The 20247-nt window shown below is 45.0% G+C and overlaps 1 protein-coding gene across 2 annotated transcripts in view; it reads left to right on the top strand.

The window, feature by feature from the left end:
- Positions 1–1419: 1419 nt before the first annotated feature.
- COPG2 (coat protein complex I subunit gamma 2) overlaps positions 1420–20247 on the top strand; it is a 384275-nt gene continuing 365447 nt past the window's right edge. Inside the window, exons 1-2 of one of the 2 annotated variants that reach the window (XM_086918917.1) lie at positions 1420–1549; positions 17953–18005. In XM_086918917.1, the coding sequence (XP_086775043.1) occupies positions 1513–1549; positions 17953–18005 (90 nt within the window). In that variant the 5' untranslated portion in view covers positions 1420–1512. The remainder of the gene's footprint in view (positions 1550–17952; positions 18006–20247) is intronic. The other variant, XM_086918916.1, reaches the window with a different exon arrangement.

Here is a 20247-nt window from a genome sequence, read left to right as displayed (position 1 = left end):
GACATTGTGGACAACTTTATCCAACCAAAAGCTCCAAAAATACATCGAGCATAATGCATTGACAATGCAGAACAAGCATTGGCATAGCCAATAGGTCTGCCCTTTGGGACCTTATACGTGCTTAGTTATCCAGCACAATATCCTTGGTGCAACAGCATCAAGTGTTGCATGTCTAAACACTTGTAAGCAGGGCTTTAAGTGAGCCGGGTCTCAAGGGGTCTGAGCACCGGCAGTTTTTTTCAGGGGGCCTCGAAACGGGTCTCTATCGGGCTCTGTTTTGAGCCCTGGCACAGGCGGTCCGTTTTTTTCCAGATTGCAGTGACCACAGTTTGCTGTCACTGCAGTCCGGAAAAAAGTACCAGGGCGCAAGACAAAGCCTGATAGAGACCCGTTTCGAGACAGCAGGCACATGGATGTGCGCTGCTCACTTCTCAGTAGTAGAGAAGTTACAGCATGACGTCATGCCAGGGGAGCTTGTGGGGAAGGGAAATCCTTTAAGAGTCATTTTCTTTCTGGATTTTTCCTTCTCTTTCTGAAACGCAAGAGCAGCAACATTGTGCTGGGTCACCAGGGATTTAATTGGAAGCTTTGTCAATATTATATGTAACAAGTCATAGTTGCAGCTTATTTATCTTCTGCAACTAATAACCATTGACAAAGCCAATATTCCTTACTTATTGTAGGTATGATGTTACTTGTTGTATCAAATATCTGGATGCAATGACAGAAACAGCAAAATAGCAGTCGGGCAGCACACTATGCTAAGTACACATTTTTTGCGTAAGTGATTTAAAGCCACGCCCCTAATTACACTGGCCACGCCCCTTTGAGAGACCCCCCCAGTTGTTTCATCCCACTTAAAGCCCTGCTTGTAAGGTCCAAAAGACGAGACCTATTGGCTATGCCAATGCTTGTTTATTTTAGAGAGAGTTAAACTCTAGCGGCATCAGCCACGTTGCAAATACAGCATTATTCCAACCAAGCACTCCCTGATAGTGTTCCGTCTGCCATGCTTCATACTGGGTGTAATAGAGCACTAAAATGCAACTAAAATCAACTTTGATGGTTATGAACTAAATACCTCCTTTTATTGCCACCTACAGATAATATCAAATGTACAACGCACTATATAAATATCATTTTTTTTAGTAATAAGTAAGTCAACCTATTTATTGCATAAAAATGATATTATTAGTACAATTAATAAGTTAACCTGACGACTACGCCACGTACGAACTGCAGAAACTACTGTTCCCGTGCAGAACTTCTAATCAGCAGATGTGAATGCAATAGTAAAAGAGAAGCCAAAACGAACTTGTCGGATTGTACAGAACTGTAACTGAGTCACGGAAATAGCGACGTGGAGCCGGGTAAAGCTCGTTGTACCCTAGATTTGCATGGCCGCGCCCCTTCATTAGCATTAAAGACGCCGCGCGTTCCTTCCGCTTCTGCGCGGTGGCGCCTGGAATCCCTGTCTGTCAAGGCGCCCCATCTGGCACAGCGGTGGCCGCAATGATCAAGAAGTTCGACAAGAAGGATGAAGAGTCCGGTAGGGGGTGGGGAGCAAAGCGCCGGCCTGGAGGGAGTGGGGAGAGACCACCAGGGAGAAACATTATGGCATGAAGACCGGAGAGGCCTGCTCAGGGCCTTGAAGCCTCGGTCTTGCGTAAATTTTGTAGCGGCACATGAGGTGCTGAGACCGGCCAGTGCTATAGAGATACGCTGCTGAAAGCAAAAGTAGTAGCTTCTCGATTGTAGAGGGAAAATGGAATAGGGGACAACAGACTCTTAGGCTGTTTAGGCGTTAATGGAGGAGGGGGTCAACTGGTGTAGTAGTGTAAACTATGGAGGGGGACATTTGTCTACTAGTAAGAACATGTTAAAATAATTTGCAGTCTAGTAATGTGGTGCTGGAAACTTACAAATGTCTACGTTTTTTGGCGTAGGACTAAAGTCTCTAAGACTGTTCAAGGGTGATAGTTGTCATTCAGTGATTCATAAGTCACTCCCTGGACAATGTTGTAGGTAAAGAGCATTGGTTCGCCTTTCATAAGTTCGACTATTCGCACTTTCCTTGTTTGCTTTTTTGTTGTTGTACATCCCAAGTACGGGTCTTATTTCCTTTGCCAATGCTTGTTAGACCCGTTTGCTCAAGAAGCCCAAGGCGAGTGCATTAAAATGTGGTAATTCTCTCAATTGGTTCTCTTTTCCTCTCCTCTGTTTTCCCCTGCAATCCCAATTATGTTAGAGGCAATAGACCACCGTGGTGTTTGTTAGTGAATGCATTTAATATATAATGGTAGAAATCATTATTTTGAGTTTTTGCTCCAATATACCTAATATTAAGTGAGTAGTGGGTTAAAGTGGCTCCACGACTGCAAAGCTGAATAAAACCATGTCCAGGTGAATCTGGAAACTCTGAAATCGCTATTCGGGGAGAATATCAATTATGCTAAATTCTGTTTAGAGTTGAGATTTGTATTTATTTTCATCAAGAATCTGGTGTATGTTGATACTTGAATGACTAGTGCATGTATGGCAGTAGAATGAAAAAAGTGTTCCCGTTTTACCGGTGCATAGTACGGAATCCACTCTTCTTTCTGTCATCGAGACACTCTGCAGCATCTTGGATCAGGGTAGCTCTTCTAACCTGATCTTGCTTGATTTGAGCCCTGCATTTGATACGGTACCTCATAATAATTATTCTTCAGCTCCTACAAATCATTGGCAAAAAAGGGTCCGCTCGGGCCTGGTTTGACCCTTTGCTATCGGTCGCTCATTCCAAGTCCTCGCTCCCATCCGCACGTACTAGACCATGGTGTCCCTCAGGGCTCATCGCTGAGTCCAACTCTATTTAATTTATATGTCCAACTGGTGGCTCAGGTAATCAAATCCCTGGAACTCACACTAGTGTTATATGCAGACAACACCCAGCTTACTTTTTCTCTCTTTGAAGACACCACACAGGATAGGGCCATTTCTCAAAAAGGAATTCTTGGTGATGGGAGTGGATAAATAATTAATGCCTCTGCCTCAAAGCTAACAAAACTGAAATTCTGCTATTGGGCAAATATGTTCAGTCCTGGGGTGACCACTGGTGACCTTTTTCCCTTGGCCCCCTCGTCCCTAATCCCAAGTCCTCCTGTCTTCTCCTCCAGCATCCTCCCTCTATTTATGTCCCTCCTTCTCTTTTCTCTCAATGTACAGAGACTGAACTATTCTGTCTGATACCCGATGGAGCTACCGGGTTAGCTATAGGGGAGATGGGCCGTGGATTCTCTCCTTGGCCGTCGCCTACCCAGTCGGGCTTTAGATAGACTTTCTTTCGTCTCTCCGTGTTGACTCTGCCCTTATCCTCCTGCTCTCACCTCCCCTGACCCCTCCACCACTTTTATATCTCCTTTCCCACCTCTCCTAATGGTATTGACTATTTTTTGATGTATTGTGTAAATTTCTGATCTTTTTCTGGTACATTGTTGACTCTCTTGTAAAGCGATCTGATACCTTCGGGTCTAGCCAGTGCTATATAAAACTCTTTAAATAAATAAACTCTTTAGTGTTTAAACCGAAGCTAAAATTGTATCTTTCTTTGGGCTCCTGAGAAGCCTCAAGTACATCTTGGGCTTCTTTGATTTTTTTCCGCTCTGCAAACCGTAATTCAGGCGGTAATTCTGTCCTGCTTGGATTATTGTAATGTCCTGTATATGGCAGCCAACATGTCAGTCATCACAAGACTGAAGTTGACCCTATATGCCACTGCCAGACTGCTTTTTTCACTCTCCAAATTGACATCCGTATCTGGACTTCTGTGTAAACTGCATTGGCTCCCTGTGGATAAACGCATCCACTTCAAGACTCTGTGCCTCGCTCATAAAACCATGTACTCCTAGGGGTCCCCCATCCTGTATAATCTTATCTTTCCTTACCGGCCTTCTCGTCTTCTAAGCTTATCTGACCTCCATTGAACTATTTTTCCTCGAGTTAGAAGAGCAAGAGTCTGTGGGATGACCTTCTGTGCCATGGCCCCATCTCTTTGGAATTATCGCTCTCTCGCTCATCCAGAGCCACCTCCTTTTCAGAAAATCTCTTGACCCGGCTTTTCTCTATCTAGCCCTTTCTTTCTCATTTCATTTTAGGCAGTTGCAGTGTGTATGATGTCGGGGTCTAGTTCTGGGAAGACATGATCAGGGCAGCTATGTGCTTTATAAATCCTTTAACATAACCTCCAGCAGGAAATTATGTTTGGACATGCAGCACAAAGCACTGAATGGATTTACTTGGCAAAAATGTAAAAGGTTACTCAGAAAGCATGCTTTTGTTAGTTTTGTGTAAATCCAGTTTGCAGTTTTTGAGACGTAAAAGTTGCATAGCAGGCTCTAGAGCAGGCTTCTTCAATGATTAGCTCATAAGCTACTGCTTTCGCTCCAGCTACCTTATATTTATTTTTATTGTATTTGAGTTTAGTATAATGTTAGCTAGACCCAAGGGTATTGGAGTGCTTTACATGTTATGTGATTATGTTTACTAGAGGTATATGTGGGGGATTCATGAGTAAAGTTAAAGAAACAATACAGCATTAAGTGGCTATATTGTCTCAAAAGTATATCGCAAGGACACATTGAGGAATGGCAAAGGAGACAAAATAGGAGACTGAAAAGTCATGTGACTGTCTTGAAGGAGCTAACCAATGAGGGAAATATAGAACAGCGTGTGAGTGAGTTGAAACAGTTGTTAAGCAGTAGAAGTTTAAGGTCCAATTTGAAGGAAGTAAAAGAGGGGTAGCAGCAGAGATCCTTGGGGAGTGAGTTCAAGATCTTAGGAGCATTTCATGAAAGGAGCGCACCTGGTATGATTTCTTCTTTAGGTTAGAAGGAATGAGAAGAAAAGCATTGGAGCTTCTCAGTGCCTGGACTCTTCCTGCTCTTGGAATATTAGTTTTAAGTATTTGGGCCTTGTGTATGATGTGCTTTGTGGGTGATACACAGTTAAGACTTGAGGGCAAGAGAGAACTGATCAATTCTTTTCATTTCTTTGAGGAGCCTGGCAGCCGCATTGAGAACTTCTGTAAAGGTAGCAAGATGATATTTGGGAATTCCTGTGTGGAGACAATTGCTGTAGTCCAGTTTTAAGATGACAAGGGATTGCACTGCCCTCTTAAGATCGTCTGGGGGAATAAACATTTATGTTTCTTGACTTGTCAGTGTGCAGAGCGCTACTTTGGCTGAATTGTTGATGTGCTCTTTCATCAACCTGTTTTTGTCCAGTGTGATGCCCAAGGACATAGCGGAGTTGGAAAGAGAGTAGTAAAGTGTTCCAACATTCTTGATCCATTCTTGGATAGGTAAAGAATTGTGTCTGGGGGTGAAGAGTAGTAGTCTGTCTTTTTGGGGTTCAGTTTAAGGTTGTTGTTTTTTATCCATGCTTGTATCATAATTAGTGTGGTGTTCAGATGTCGGAGGGCACAGGGTGATTTTATTTTGTAGTAGATGTGTATGATCGACATGTAGGTGATGTTTGACCACTGCTTAGTTAAGAATGGTAGTGAGGGGTTCAATGCATAGATTCAAAAAGTACTAAGGAGAGGATTGAGTCTTGAGGTACACTTTGTGTAACTGGAGCAGGTTTAGAGAGACAGCTGTTGATTTTTATTTGCTGACAGTGATTTTGCAGATAAGACGTGAACCATTTCAGGACTGTGCCATTGATACCAGCGGGTTTATGAGGGTCTCAATTAAAGCTCTTAGTAGCTCTCTTGAGAAGACCAGCCTGCTAAATTAGAAGCTTTTGCTTGGTTGAAATAATACATGTATACCAAAATTGAAAAGTGTGTATTTGAGATGAAAATGTGTGTTTTTTTTTAGAATTCTTAAGCTGATATTTTGATATAAATGGCTGAATTTCCAAAATATATTTAACGCTGATATGTGGCATTGGAGAGACTTTTTACAAATGGTATTACGTTGCTTCCAGATGCATTGCAGCTATGGTTGTGATGTATTACCTATGTAGAGGCATTCTATGTAGACAAAGACTTTTTTACATCCCTGATGGCGCATGACTAAAGATCCTTAGGTTAGTACAAATAAGGTTGGGTCTGAGTAAGAACAGTATCAAAGTGGTTTCAAATAAACACACACTCACCATTGAACTTGAAAATAAATCGAAATAATGGAACAACTTTTTCTTTTCATACATTTTGGCATTTTAATCATGCAAGGTCAGAGTGCGATCCAATTGCAGCCAAAGTTTAAGAGTAAACATATTATCTCCATGTAATTATAATGTCATTACATTCGGTATTCAAAAAGAAGGTGCTCTCAGTGAAAGAAAGGGGGAGGAGTAAGTGAGTGAGTGAAAGGGACAGGGTAAAGGTGTGGTGACAAAAATGATTACATCCAAATTGACGATGGCAAAACCTCTACAAGCAAATTAATGAGCAAAGGTTCCCAAAATCACATCACACATAGGTAGCAAGAATCCATCGCTTTTTTAGCTCCTATGGTGTGTAGAGTGGAGGCGTAGTTCTACGTTTCGACCCCTGGTTACGCTAAAGGGCAAATTCACGGCCTCATGTTGGGGTCTTCATCAGGAAGGGAAAAGGGGAGAGCCTACAAAATAATTTGAACACACAGTTCAGTAACTACAAGGTGAGGTAGGTGATAATATACATAAAGTAGACGTGGGTGGGTACCTACGTTGTCAAACGGTCATCAAATGTTCCGTCTGTGTAATAAGGGGCTCCCTCGAGCTCCACAGTATACTGAAAAGCAAATAAAAAGGTGCCGTCAGGGCCCTGATGCTTCCTTATTTTGGGAAAAGGTCGGGGGTGGTCGGAGGGGACTTACTTGGCGTGTAGTTCAACACACAGCCGGTGGGCACATGTAGTCAGATCCTCGATGTGTAGTTATTGCTGTAAGGAGAAGGGAAGTTGCATTTAGCAAAACGGATAGAATCTGCACGTACTAACACACATCGGGTGTTTGTAGAGAGGCGCGCTATTCTAGATGGTAAATACCTTAGGAACGGGAACGCACAGCCGTGCTGTATCACCGTCGGCGTCCTGCATCCGAGTGTGCTCGCGGTGCAGGCGCTCAATGCCAGTGACTAATAGAAGAAGGGGCCCGACTCGCGGGTCCAATTAGAAACGAGGCTGGTCTTGCGCGTTCAAGGGAGCGTCTCAGATGAGTCGTCTCACCTCCTGGCGAAGTGTTACCATGAACTGAGGGAGTTTCTTTAAAGAGGCTGTGTTCGAATGCGTGCACAGTGTTGACAAAATGATGTATGTAGTGTATAATCTGTCAGGAGTCAAATATCATGCACATATATATACAGTTTTTAACATGTAAAAGACCAGACAGAACTAACAGCGTAACGGTGCTGACAAGGTGTTCAATTGTTTAAATATCCATGAAAATGTCCAAAGCATTCTAATTGGCCCTGCTAGGTACATGTACACATTACAAGGCATAGAGTATAGGGTGTAGCAAATGAGTTTTGAAAGTCCCACAGTTTATTCAGGATTCAGACCCGCCATCTGCGACAGGTTAGCTTCAAGCTCATTCAAACCCTTACTTATTGTCTGGAACTTCTGCATCCATTTGCATTCCCTTATATCAAGGATTGTATTAAGATTGCCTCCCCGTGGGCCAAGGGAAATTTTTTCAATTACCACCCAGCGGATGGATTCTGGTGAATGGTTTTTTTCGGTAAAATGATCTACCAAAGGGGCCCCTTGGGTAGTACAGCGAATGCGACTACAGTGTTGAAATATGCGACTTTTAACCTTTTGTTGTGTCTGTCCAATATACATGAGGTCACACGGACATAAAATGGCATAAATCACCCCACTTGAGTTGCAGTTGGTCAGGGACTTAAGCTCTATTGTGAGTTCATTGTACTGTATTTGCTTAGTCTCCAAACACATCGGGCAGGCTTTGCATTTGGTGCACTTGAAGTGGCCTACTAATTCAGGTAGATTCCATAGACTTTGAATCGTAGGTGTCGGTGGGGTTTCTAGCAAGGAACGCACTACAAAGTCTTTAACATTCCTAGATCTTTTGAAGGCGTGCATGGGGGGATGAGGAGCTTTCAAAATTTCTCCAACCAATCCCCAATGCTGATTGACAATCTTTCGAATCGCGTTGCTTTCAGTGCAGAACGTCGTCACACATATCATCCGGTCCTGTGCTGTAGCTCTGGTCCTGGGTTCCAGTAGTGTAGCTCTATCCTGGAACCAAGCTCTCTTCCTTGATCTCTTGACAAGGCATTGGGGATAGCCTCGGTCTATTAGTCGGCTGATAAGGTCGTCAGATTCCCTAAAAAAGTCCTCTTTGAGAGAACAATTTCTGCGTAGGCGAAGAAATTGGCCAAAAGGTAGATTGTCTCTGAGTCCTCTGGTGTGGTGACTCGTATACCTTAATAGGGAGTTTCTTTCAGATGGCTTGCGGTACAAGGTGGTGTAAAGGTAACCCTCCCTCTCCTTAATGCTTAGGTCCAGAAAGTCGATCGTTTCTTTATTGGAATGCATGGTGAATTTAATGTCGTGTGACTGGTTGTTTAGCCAGACCAGGAATGCCTTGAGGGATTCTTCTGTACCAGTCCATATCATGAGAACATCATCGATGTATCGATGCCATGACGTAATCAGCTCTCTGTAAGGGTTATTGTGTGAGAGGATGCTATCCTGTTCCATTTCAGACATATAGAGGATGGCTAAGTCTGAGGCAAAGGCAGCGCCCATAGCTACTCCTTTGCTTTGTTCAAAAAAGTTATTTTGAAAAATGAAAAAATTTCTAGTCATTGCGATTTCTAAGAGTGCCACTAGAAATTCTGTTGGTACTGAGGTGGGTTGGTCCCGACCATCGAGTACTCTCCTCATACAATCAAGTGCTGGTCTCTGAGGGATGCTGGTATATAGGGAGACAATGTCCATTGTTACCAGAATCTGTTCATCTTTGTTGAATGGTTTGTTGTCAATGAAGGTGATGACTTGTGTGGTGTCTCTCAGATATGTGGGAGTGGCCTCTGCTAGAGGTTTAAGAAAGACATCAATATATTTGCAGAGTGGTTCTAATATGGAGCCGCAACCGGAAATGATAGGTCTTCCAGGTGGTTTGACTGGGTCCTTGTGGACTTTTGGTAAGACATATATAGTTGGTATTCTGGGTTGTTCCACATTTAGATAATCAAATTCTTTTTTAGAGAGAAAGCCCATCTCCAGTGCCTTGGTCGTTATGGCTGTGATGTCCGTACGTATTTCTCTGGTTGGGTCTCGCCTCAAGGGTCTGTAGCTGACACCATCAGATAGTTGAGAGTGAATTTCTGCTTTGTAGTCTTCCACGTCTAGTACCACTATTGATCCGCCTTTGTCGGCTGGCTTAATAACCACCGCCTTATTGTTCTTAAGTGATTCCAGTGCATGTCTCTCCTCTCTCGTGATGTTATGTTTAACATAATGTTTTTTGTCAATGGTACGGAGGACGTCTCTCATGACTGTGCTTTCATACGTGACGATTTCATGGGCCACTGAGGATGCCGTGGGCATAAAGGTGGACGGAGGTCTCAAATTGGTGAAAGCCGTCATCGCTGGAGTGGGTTTGTTCCTGAAAAAATATTTCAGCCTCAGTTTCCTGAAAAATCTTGTCAGCTCGGTCTGTATGTTGAATTTATTAGGATATGACGTTGGTACGTATGATAGACCTTTGCAGAGAATACTACTTTCATTCTTGGTGAGTGTGTATTTAGATAAATTCAAGATTGGATTGGTCCTCATTGATATGTTATTCACCATCTGTATGTCTTCCTGCGGGTGCTCCTCTCTCCGTGATCCTCTGGTTGAAAGCGTACTTGTTTGGGGGTACTGTTCCGCTGTCTCCCATTGTCCCAGTTCTGTTGGTTGTTTCCTCTGTTCGAGCGGTTGTTCCATGATCCTCCACGGCCACGTCCTCTCGGTGGTCTCCATTGGCCTTCTTCTAAAAAAGGCGGTTGTTGTTCGGGTGGTTGGTACCATTGATCTTGTTGTTGGTAGTTTGCTCCGGATGTTGTACGGTCGTTGTCGCTGTCGCCACTATAGGATGAATCAGAGAAATTTGTATATCTTCTGGTGCCTCTGTATCCTCCTCTGCCTCGGTTAGAGAACCGGCCTTGATTGTCCTGTCTGTAGTACTCCGGTTGTAAATAGGGATAAGTCTTCTTTTGGTCGTAGTATTGGATATCTTTTGCCAATTTCTCCAGTTTTTTATTCTGAGTTTTATTACTCATACTGACTAAAGATCCTGGACACCGGTTGTTGGATAACTACAGCTGGCTGGAAGCAGGGCTGCATACAGCAAGGGTTGAAAATTAAGTACGTCAGTTAAAAAACATGACATTCATTGAAACAAACAATACAAATTGAATTATGGTTCTGGGCCAAACATGAAAGATCACTGAAATTCACTGGTTATGTTTAGCAATGCACACACTATGCAGTGACTTGAACTGCCCATCATGTTCAAAATACCAATTTGCCAATGGTAACAAAGTAAAAAAAAAAAGTTATCTAAAGACTGACATGGTAGGGTAGGTAAGCAGTGTAAATTAAGGGATTGTATTGTCTGCGTTGCTACTCATAAACTGGTAAAAAAAACATAAGGGGAGATAAAACACACACATTCACATTTAATTAGATCTCCAAAATAGCTGAATGAAAACTGTCAATTAAGCTAGAATAACATTTGGTAGATTTTCTTTCAGTAGTTTGAGTGAAGAGCAGAGAAAATGTCCCAAGCGAAAGCCCATGTTATTTGCAAATGCCACACGTTTTGATCCCCTTGTGTCACTTTTGATCTGTTTGAGCAGACTTCTCCAAATTTATCATGCTCAAAGATTGCCTACTTAATGAACGCAGAGTTCCCCCTGAAATGTAGTGCAAATTGCAGAAATAACTAGAATGTTATTAAGTGTACCAAGCATTGTCAAAGCCATTAGGTCTCACCTATATGAGAGCTATTGCCTTTGCCAATATCTTTTAGCCATGTTGTACAACAGTGTGGTTGCTGTTCAGCATCGCTAACAGTCAGTGGGGTGGCATAGGTGAAAGTAGTGGCGTCAGAGTGGTGTAGAGATCGGTGGTCTGGCGTAGAGTGCCATAATGTGGCATTGAGTGGAGTGGCAGAGTCAGGTGGGGTAGAATGTCGTAAAGTGGCATTGTATGGAGTAGAGTTCTAAAGATTTGGGTGTAAGTTACTAAAACATCAATAGAGGTGGCAAATAGGGTGAAAGCAACATAAGCAAAAATCCATTCGCTGGTATTAAAAATAAGAAAGCATATTGCGCGTCCAGGAATAATACCAAAATGCTTGCTATAAAAAAAGTGTGCTGCAAAAAAACGAGTAAGAAACTAGTACTTAGTCCATACTTCATGGATAAGCTAACATAAGGAAGAGAAGTCTATGGGAGCTAAGCAATTAAAAGATTGCAAATGAGAGTTCGACAAAATCAACTAATGGTATGCTGTGGACGCGTTGCAAGCCAACCAAAATTGTAAATAATACGTCTCTCATCGCAGCTCATGCGCTTTGTGGATGAGACCTAAAAAATGGGATTTCCTACACAAAGCGGTGCCAATCTGAACTAGAGCAGCAACAACCCCACTGTATACATAGGTGAATATTACAGAGTTGTTAATAGTGACTCTGTGGCTACAGGTAATTTAGATATTGTATTGGAAGTGGCTTTGTTGATTTACTTGTAACTGTGGTGACATTTGAATAATCTATGCAGAATGTGTCATTTGATTGTGTCCAGTTTAGTTTCTTCATATCAAATTTCATGCAGGTCGGGCAAGATGGTGGCAAAGGTAGTTAGATGATCTAAAAGTAGTTTCTTAATTTAAGTTGCAGACTTTTTTCATCTCTACTACAGCAGTATTTACTGAATATTTATTGTATGTCCGTGCAGTGAAAGATTAGACCTCCTTTATGTTGCCAGATGTTTGAGATGCAGTTGTTGCACTGTGTTGTAGTTAGATTTAATTGTGAATGACCTTACTAACCATAAATGAAAAGCAATAGTCCTAGTACTTTCCATTGTAGTGGAATATATTGTTTCAAAGTTGTCTGGTTAGTGATGTCCTTTTTTGCGTCCAAGATAACTACAAAGTGTGCCTGTAGTGCTCTTAGGCTTGAAAGACATTAACTGGACTCTGTTTTCTTTGTACACGGATCTTCTGACTTTGAGAAACCACAATAACTGGACATAGAGTTTCTGAAGAACAGTCCTTGGTCCCCCTACTTCCTTGATTTTGGTTATGCCCCCTATTTTGGATAGTGAATTTGAGGTGAATGGAATTCTGGTGAATTGGTTTGTGGTCTGTTTTTGCTGGAAACTTAGCTGCATAGCCTTAAATGCACTTAGTTGCCCATTGTTGTACTCTAAGCCAGGCACTAAAGCAGACGGTAGACTTGTCTGGCCCAACTGTTTACTTCAGTCAATCAAACATTTATTAAGTACAGAAAATCTCCAGTGAGGGTCTCGAGGTGCTGGAGAAGTTGGTTCCTGCGCTGTTACTCATTGGAACATCCAGATTTTGAGTTATTTCCTGTACTGCTGGAATGGTGAGATCCTGAGGTGCAGGGGTGAGAAGGAGCGTCCTCCGCTGTTGGTCCAGGCGTTTCTTGGGGAATCGGCGAGGGATGCAGATTGAAGGTGTCTGGTCTGGGTGGAGGCAACCTCTTGCTCTGTTAATCGGCTCCGCTGCCTGTCAGCACCATTCCATATTGGATATCCAGTCGCTCATTGTTGAAATCTGTGCGCACCCCCAATATCTTAACCTTGGTAGTTGCTCCTTGGGACTGCTAACGCTGTGTTGCAGAGCAGGTATGTGTACTTGTCCAGGGTTACCTCTCCTCAGATACCCAGGAGGATAAGCCTAGGGATACGCTTCAGAGCCTCTCCTACCACCTCTGAGAGTGTACAGCTGTCCCCAGTCTAGAAGACTTTCTGTCCGATAGCAATCCTATGGGGGAGCCGGCGCCAATGTTACACATCTTTGTATAAATTCTGCAGGATTCACCCCACATTTTTGTTATGAAACCGTGTATGATCTGTGGTCATGTATATTCCCAGGTGGGTAAACCCAATATCAGTTCACACCAGAGGGACTGGCCATCCACTCTGTAGCATCCACAGAGGCCGCGATTACGCCATGGAATTTCCCACAGTTGATTGTTATGGAGGTGAAGAAAGCAGACTCTCAAGATCTCCAGGGTTCTCAGGAGGACCAGGGTTCTCAGGAGGACCCGGTCTTGGTCTGCAAGATATAGTCAGACATCATCCACATATAGGGAGATTACTTCCTGCCATTCTCTAAATCAGTGAAGGCCTCAGAGCAGGTCATCCTGCCTAACCTAGTTAGGCAGCGGTTCCATCGCCACAGTGAAAAGTAATAGGGAGAGGGGACATTTCTGTCTAGTGCCCCTGCCCAGTTTGAATTCCTTGATTGGGTGCCATTCAACCTGTACTCTCGCTATCAGCCTTTGATAGAGAAAGTTCATCCACACCCGGTAAGTAGGGCCGCAGCCCATGCAGTATAAAAGAGTTATCAGGTAGGGCCATTCCAAAGAATCGCACGCCTTCTTGGCGTCTAGCACCAGGCGAAGCTCTGGTTCTTGCACCCGAAGTCATCTGGCACGATAGCCGAAGAGCCGCCAGAGATTATGTTGTGTATATCTCCTGACTGATCCGGAGCCACTATGCAATCTATCACTAACCGTAGGCGATTCGCCAATACTTTCACAAGCAATTCCATTTACAAATTCAGAAGGGTTATCGGCCTATAGAAGACTCATTCTTCTGGGGGCTTCAGAGGTTTGTTGATTAACAGAACCGTTGTCTGCCGAAGATTTAGAGGGAGCTCCCCCTGTACCTGGGCCTCACAATATATATCATAAAGGGATTTGATCACCTTACTCTTGACACATTTAAAGAATTTAGGGGGAAAGCCATTGGGAACCGGAGCTTTTCCACTTCATATTTGGGCAAGGGCTTCTGCGATTTCGCTCTGTAATAGGGGCCTCCAGAGAATACCGGACCTCCGTATCTAGTTGTGGCACCGGAAGATCGCACACAAAATTAGGCATATCCACCTTACTGGAGAGGCGGGCGGTGTATAAATCTGGCAGATATCGGGCAAAAGTCTGGGCTATGGCAGTAGGTTTCTCAGCCATCTCAACTTTTGCATGCAAACTTTTGGAATCCATTGCTGGCCCTCCTTCCTAGGCAAGCATCTTTCCTGCCTCGTTCCCTGTCTCAAATCTTCTCTACCGGGCCCTGTATCCTGGCCTTTTTGAGGACCAGACGTCTGTATTCCTCCCAGAGTCGAGCTAAATTCTGTACCAATTCTGGACCCAGCGCTTTCACGTAGTCTGCCTCTCTCTCCATCAGTTCCCTTTCAATTTCCGCTACCATATGGATTCTGTCCCTTTCTTTCTCACCACATGGGCTATTAGGTGCCCTCGCACAACTGTCTTGTAGGCCAACCAAAGAATCACCCCAGTGGCCATCGAACCCCATTGTCCTGGAAATACAAGTTAGTCAGCCCCAGTCCTTGGCTCTCATGGATCCAAGCGCCAGCCAGGCCTAGCACAGGAGCTCTGTGCCCACTTCTCTGTAATAATCGAGGAGTGATCTGATATGTCTCTTGTCAAATATTTTGTGTTACTATATCTGTATCGTTGGGATCCAAGCACCAGAAAGTAGTGAAGTCCTGCCAGGGAACAAGACGCATTGGCTGCGTGTGAAAACTGTCTGTCCCACAGAAGGTGTGACATGCAAGAGGTCCTCCAACCTGAGGGCCCGCAAGAAAGAACGAAGGCCATGCTGAAAAATGCAACACCACTCCTCTCTCTCTCTTCAGATTATTTTCAAGTCCATTCACATTTCATGAGATAATTCTAAGGGAGGTGTCCCTACCTATCGGATATAACCCATCTGTCCCAATGTTTGTAAGTCATCCCATCATTTCCTAGCTGCCACTGTACCCCCTAATACAGGTGTTATTGCCACAGTGTTGTTAAATTGTTCTCCCCGCCCTTCCTGCCACCTCATGCTGTGAGTGTAATACGACCCCGCCCCCATTCACGAGGTGCCTGTCACCTCCCCACCCCCCAACTTTGTGTATTGCTTACCATTGTGTCCAACACGTTCAATAAGGGTCCAGCGTGGCCCAGCCAACTGGGTTGATTCTGCTTCGAAGGAGTCTCAACCAATCGAAACACCACGCATTGACCCCCGTATCCCGCAGGAGCACATCCAGCATCTGCCCTCAGAGGGCATGTTTGCCGTCATAGGAGAAACCCCCCAGGAGGGCCGAATCCAGGAGGTCTTCAGTCGATCCTTCCTCCAGTTTTCCTGGCTCCCTGTCCAGAAGTTCCCACCAGTTCACAAAGGCCTGCAGGAGGCCTTGCTGTAGTTTTGCAACTACCTTCCCTCTCTCTGTCCATGCCTCGCCCTTGAAGGGTATCGAAGAACAACGGCTCCTGTGGTATGATACTATGATATATCATTCATTGTATAGCTTAATCGCAATTTCAAAGCACAGAGGGGCTAACCGGGATGTCAAAAAAGTCGCACCAACAATTTGAGAGACTTCTCAATACTGTTTGTATATTTCAAAACACAATTTGCAAAATTACACAATTGTATTCAGCTTGTCACATATTCATGTGAACACAAGAAAGGAAAAGTGCACAGTGTCCCAAGTGTACATATGAAACCAAAAAAAACAAATATACACACAACATACATTAAGTGTAAGTACAATGGTTTCTCATGGAATAACAATTTTAGAAGGAAAATGACCAAAATATTGATAATGAGTTATTTATAGTGTCTATACACAATCCTAGGCACTAGTTGTTGGTTCAATTCCTTATGGCGTAGACGGCGTTTCGACCCTCAGAAATATGGGTCTCTTCAGGACACACCAGCAGAGAGAAAGCCATTAAGTGGCACATTCATCTTTTCAGGCATCGTCCTGCCATACAATACTCGATTTATCCCTGTTAAGCCGAAATATGAGGAGGGCATATCGTGCGCTATTAGGCGCCACCCTCATTCTTTAAGCCACTGTTCTATACATATTCAAAACATCAACAATCACGAGCGTTAAGCCCTTGACTCTCTGACCACTACAGTGTACCCGGCTGGGCTACCTGTAAGTCATTCTTAATTCTCTATCACGTTTGGTGTGAGAACAAGTTATTATTCAGATGTCCCCCATTGTCTTGTCCTGAGGGGACCCATATTTCTGAGGGTCGAAACGCCGTCGACGCCATAAGGAATTGAACCAACAATTAGTGCCTAGGATTGTGTATAGACACTATAAATAACTCATTATCAAATGTCCTTTTCCCTCTGCAGCTTAGTAAACCTATCTTCATGGTCCACCACGGCGGGTTTTCTTTGGGCGCAGCAGTTGCTTCTGTGTCTGCGACACTTTCGGGCAATTTGGTACAGTCTCCCCTCAGGAGACCTGGTTTGATTACCACCACCTCTATTTTTTTTTCTCTAGTGAGTCCTTGGTATCACAAATTGCGGCCAAGATCGTAGCTGTATGGGACTACAAGTCCATCCCCGCCCCCATTCGGACCCAGCCCTCACAGGGACGGAGCCTCCCTGTTTATTAGAGACATAGTGAGGTGGGCACAGGCCTATGGTAATCTGTTAGGCCCTGATCAGGCAGCATGACACCCAGGCGTCACTCTCATGGGGTCCTCCACCACAGGCCACATAGGGAAGAGGCCTATCACCGATCCTCTCTGGCCCTCCAAGGCTTGCATTCGGGCGTGTACCAGTGTCTGAGGCCCCCTCCCCCATTCTGCCACCCCTCAGGTGGGATGTGGAATAATTCCTTACAGGCCTTGTCTGGCCCCAGTAAACTCCGCCAAAAAGCTTTTTGTGCTCCCTCCTGATTCAGCCGTCACAAACTCCACCAAAAGGCTTTTTGTGCTCCCTCCTGATTGGGCCGTCATCCCCAGGGGGCCCTCCACTGCTTCTCAGCTCTCCTCCACTTCTGTGTGGCCATGGGTGAGGGAGGGGGTGGGGGGTGCATCCATCATCCTCCAGTGCTCCCGGAATCCACAGAAGCAGGCCGGTATTGCCAAAACCTCTGCCTGGCTCTGAGGCCCTCTGTCCATGCCACTCTGCATCAGTACCGCCGCATGGCTCAAACCGCTTCACTAACTGCAGCCATCATTTTGTAGGTTTTTGGCCCGGACAGGTACCCCCTCAGTTTCTGTGTCTGGGCCTGTCTCAGGAGCCTTAGCCCCTTGTGGCCACCCCCTGATACTCCCAAGCCTGTGCACAGTTTTCCAGGGCCCTGGGGCTCACCTGTAGCCAACAGGATGCCCGCACAAGTGGGCCAGCGGCTTCGTAGCTCCAGGCTCCAGTCCAACATTGCCAAGCCTCTTCATCATGTTGTTACTGCCCTATGTTTTATACCAGTTAATGAAGTTCTATTCTTGTCAGAAGTTGGAACACTTACAGGGTATTCAATTTATTTTCTATTAATTTACATTTTTCAGGCTATATCTCAGTTTGCAAATCTTGTGACCTCCGACAGTAAGCATTGACTGTTTGACTAAGCTACCCTTGAAGAGTCAACTGCCCTAGCTGAGTAACTTGGCTATGTAATTGGAGTCCAGTTGACCTTTCACACTTCCATGTTTTTCAGCCATGTGTATATTTCACCTTGATCTAATGTAACGAGGTCAGAGGCTGGCAGTGGTATGCTGAGTGTTTATACATTTGGTGCTGCTCTCTGGTTCACTTTTACTAAACTTTAATAGCATACACTGACCTCTGACTGCCATTCCTATGGACTGTTTGGATTTGGATTTTAGCTTGTTTACTATATGTTGCATGTTCTAATAACCTAAGGCTAATCCATTTTTAACGTATTTTCTTACTCAGGAAGTGGTTCCAATCCGTTTCAACATTTGGAGAAGAGTGCTGTTTTACAAGAGGTATGGCTTCTACTCTCTTCTTTCTATAGCACTTCAAAGCATTTTAGTGCTGTTAAACAGAACAGTGCTGTGATCTAGATGGGTGAAATGTCAGATTATCCAAAACAGAAATAATCTGATACAAGTATACTGTAGCCTAAATACTAAGAACATACATATTGTGACAATAAGTAAATATTGATACGTGGGGGTGTACTATTCTTAACTGCACTTCCACTTACCTTGAAGATCTATATTACTAGCAACCCGTCCCGACGTTGTCCGGGTAGGCTTTGCGAGGTGAAAGGTACTCGCCAGCATTGAGCACCCCGGACATGGGCAGCTCCTTTCTCTCTCTTACCAATCACCCCTTTTTGACCACTTCCCCTCAAACTACCTGGCCCTCTGTTCTGAGAGCCTCAGCTTCACCTGTCCTGGCCATCCAATTTGCAGTCAATCTGTTTGTTTACCTGACGGCTCTCACCAGAGAGGCAGAGTCCCCCCCTCTCTCCCCCATCACACTCCCCTCCCCCATCATCTGTAGCGGGAGGCACCCCAGGCACATACATACCTGCCGTTCCTCCCACTGGGAAGTCAGGGTAGAGGGAGAGTCCTGAAAACAAATGTGCTTGAACATTTAAGTATTCCGCTGATTATTCTACAGACTTCCCGCTATTGCCGCCCGTCTGTGTACGTTAATGTGAGAAGTTGGCCTGATATGCAGTGCTCACTATTCTAGTGATCACTATGCATCAGTCCAAACGACCCTTATGGTGATTGGTTGTAAGTCAACCTTAGACCAGCTATCCTAGTAGCGTGGATACGAGCAGTCTTCGGGCTAAACTCTAGAGGGCGTGTTAAGCCAGCTGTTATACCATCACATATACCCCTTGAACACCAAGTGAAAGGACACCACACAAGTGTTATGAAAATAAACAGTGTATTTATTAGAATCACAACAGCCCTGTACTCTTTATGAGGACAGGGTACTAAGCACACAACAAAACTCTTAGGAAAATACTTAAGTTCGGACAGTATATACAAATGCCCAAGGGGCACGAAAAACCATATACTACAAAAGTGGAATGCGAAATTACTAGCAGGTAAGTACTGTACTAATAGGCTTTGGAATCGCTAGGACTACGTTACTGAACCTTCAGATTACTAGTAGGAGGCCTAGGGTACTCTGGTGCAGAGTGTGCACTCTCACGCGGGATGCGGGACAAAGGCTATGGTAGCTAGATTTCACAAAGTTAATGTTCTCGGGCGAACCCGATAAGGTAGATCGAAAACGACAGTGGATCCTGACCCTTGGATAGTGAGGCTATGCTGGGGCACCGAAATGCCGAGTTTACCTAGCCCAGGGGCTGCAGCTGCATATGTCTCAAAAGACGTCGGGAATCCTCGCAGACGAACCAGGAGCCTGAAGAAAGAAGATGCTGGCAGGCGACCAGTGAAGATAGTTCGAGTGATCCAAGCCTGGATCGAAGATGGATGACACCTGAAAGCAGAGGGGACCAAGTTCGTGACTACTAGCCAGTAGTCGGGTGCCACCAGGAGGGCACCGGATGGTAGTCACCTCGACTAGGTGAGTGGGTGACGCTGTGCTCTGCAGATCTCACGGACCAGGAGGCTTGTCGGCGACCAGGATGGAGGTGCGAGCTGTCCCACGATGGATGAAGCTGTCGACGTCGCTGGACCCAGGATTGGGGAAACAAGTCTTGGCTAATTCAAGCCCATGCGGTGGACTTAAAATGGCGTCTGGAGTGGACCAGGAGGGTCCGGGGTGCTCCTCTTTTGGAAGGGAGCAAGGGCCAGTCTGGGGCAACCAGACCAGCAGCAGTGTTGTCGTCGGGCGTCGTTAAGAAGGCCACAAGCCAGCGGGCTAGTAGCCAAACAACGCGGTGAGCAGCAACAAGCAGAAGGGCCCCACGCAGATCGTGGAGATGCTGGGAGGCTGGACTTCGGTGCTGGAGCTGCTCAGGGTCGGGGCTTCTCGGACCCCAAAGCACTCGCCAGAGGATCCCTCGGTGGTCATGCTGGATAAGAGCTGGGCAGTTCAGATGATGGCCGGTCCCTCGAGATCTCGTCGCACCTACGGTTCTCAGCTTAGCTGTAGAGGTCAGAGGTGCCAGGGAAGCCGGGTCTCGTCGTGCTGGTCGGTCGGATTCCTGAGGAAGGACGTGCAGCAAACCGCAGAGTTCTTAGATGGTGCCTGCGGATGCAGGGTGACTATTCCTTAGTCACAAGGGAGAAATCTTGA

The sequence above is a fragment of the Lissotriton vulgaris genome, chromosome 1_1 (genome assembly GCF_964263255.1).
Source record: "Lissotriton vulgaris chromosome 1_1, aLisVul1.2, whole genome shotgun sequence".
Taxonomy (NCBI): domain Eukaryota; kingdom Metazoa; phylum Chordata; class Amphibia; order Caudata; family Salamandridae; genus Lissotriton; species Lissotriton vulgaris.
Note: the sequence above shows the minus strand (reverse complement) of the source record. Positions and strands in the feature narration are given on the sequence as shown.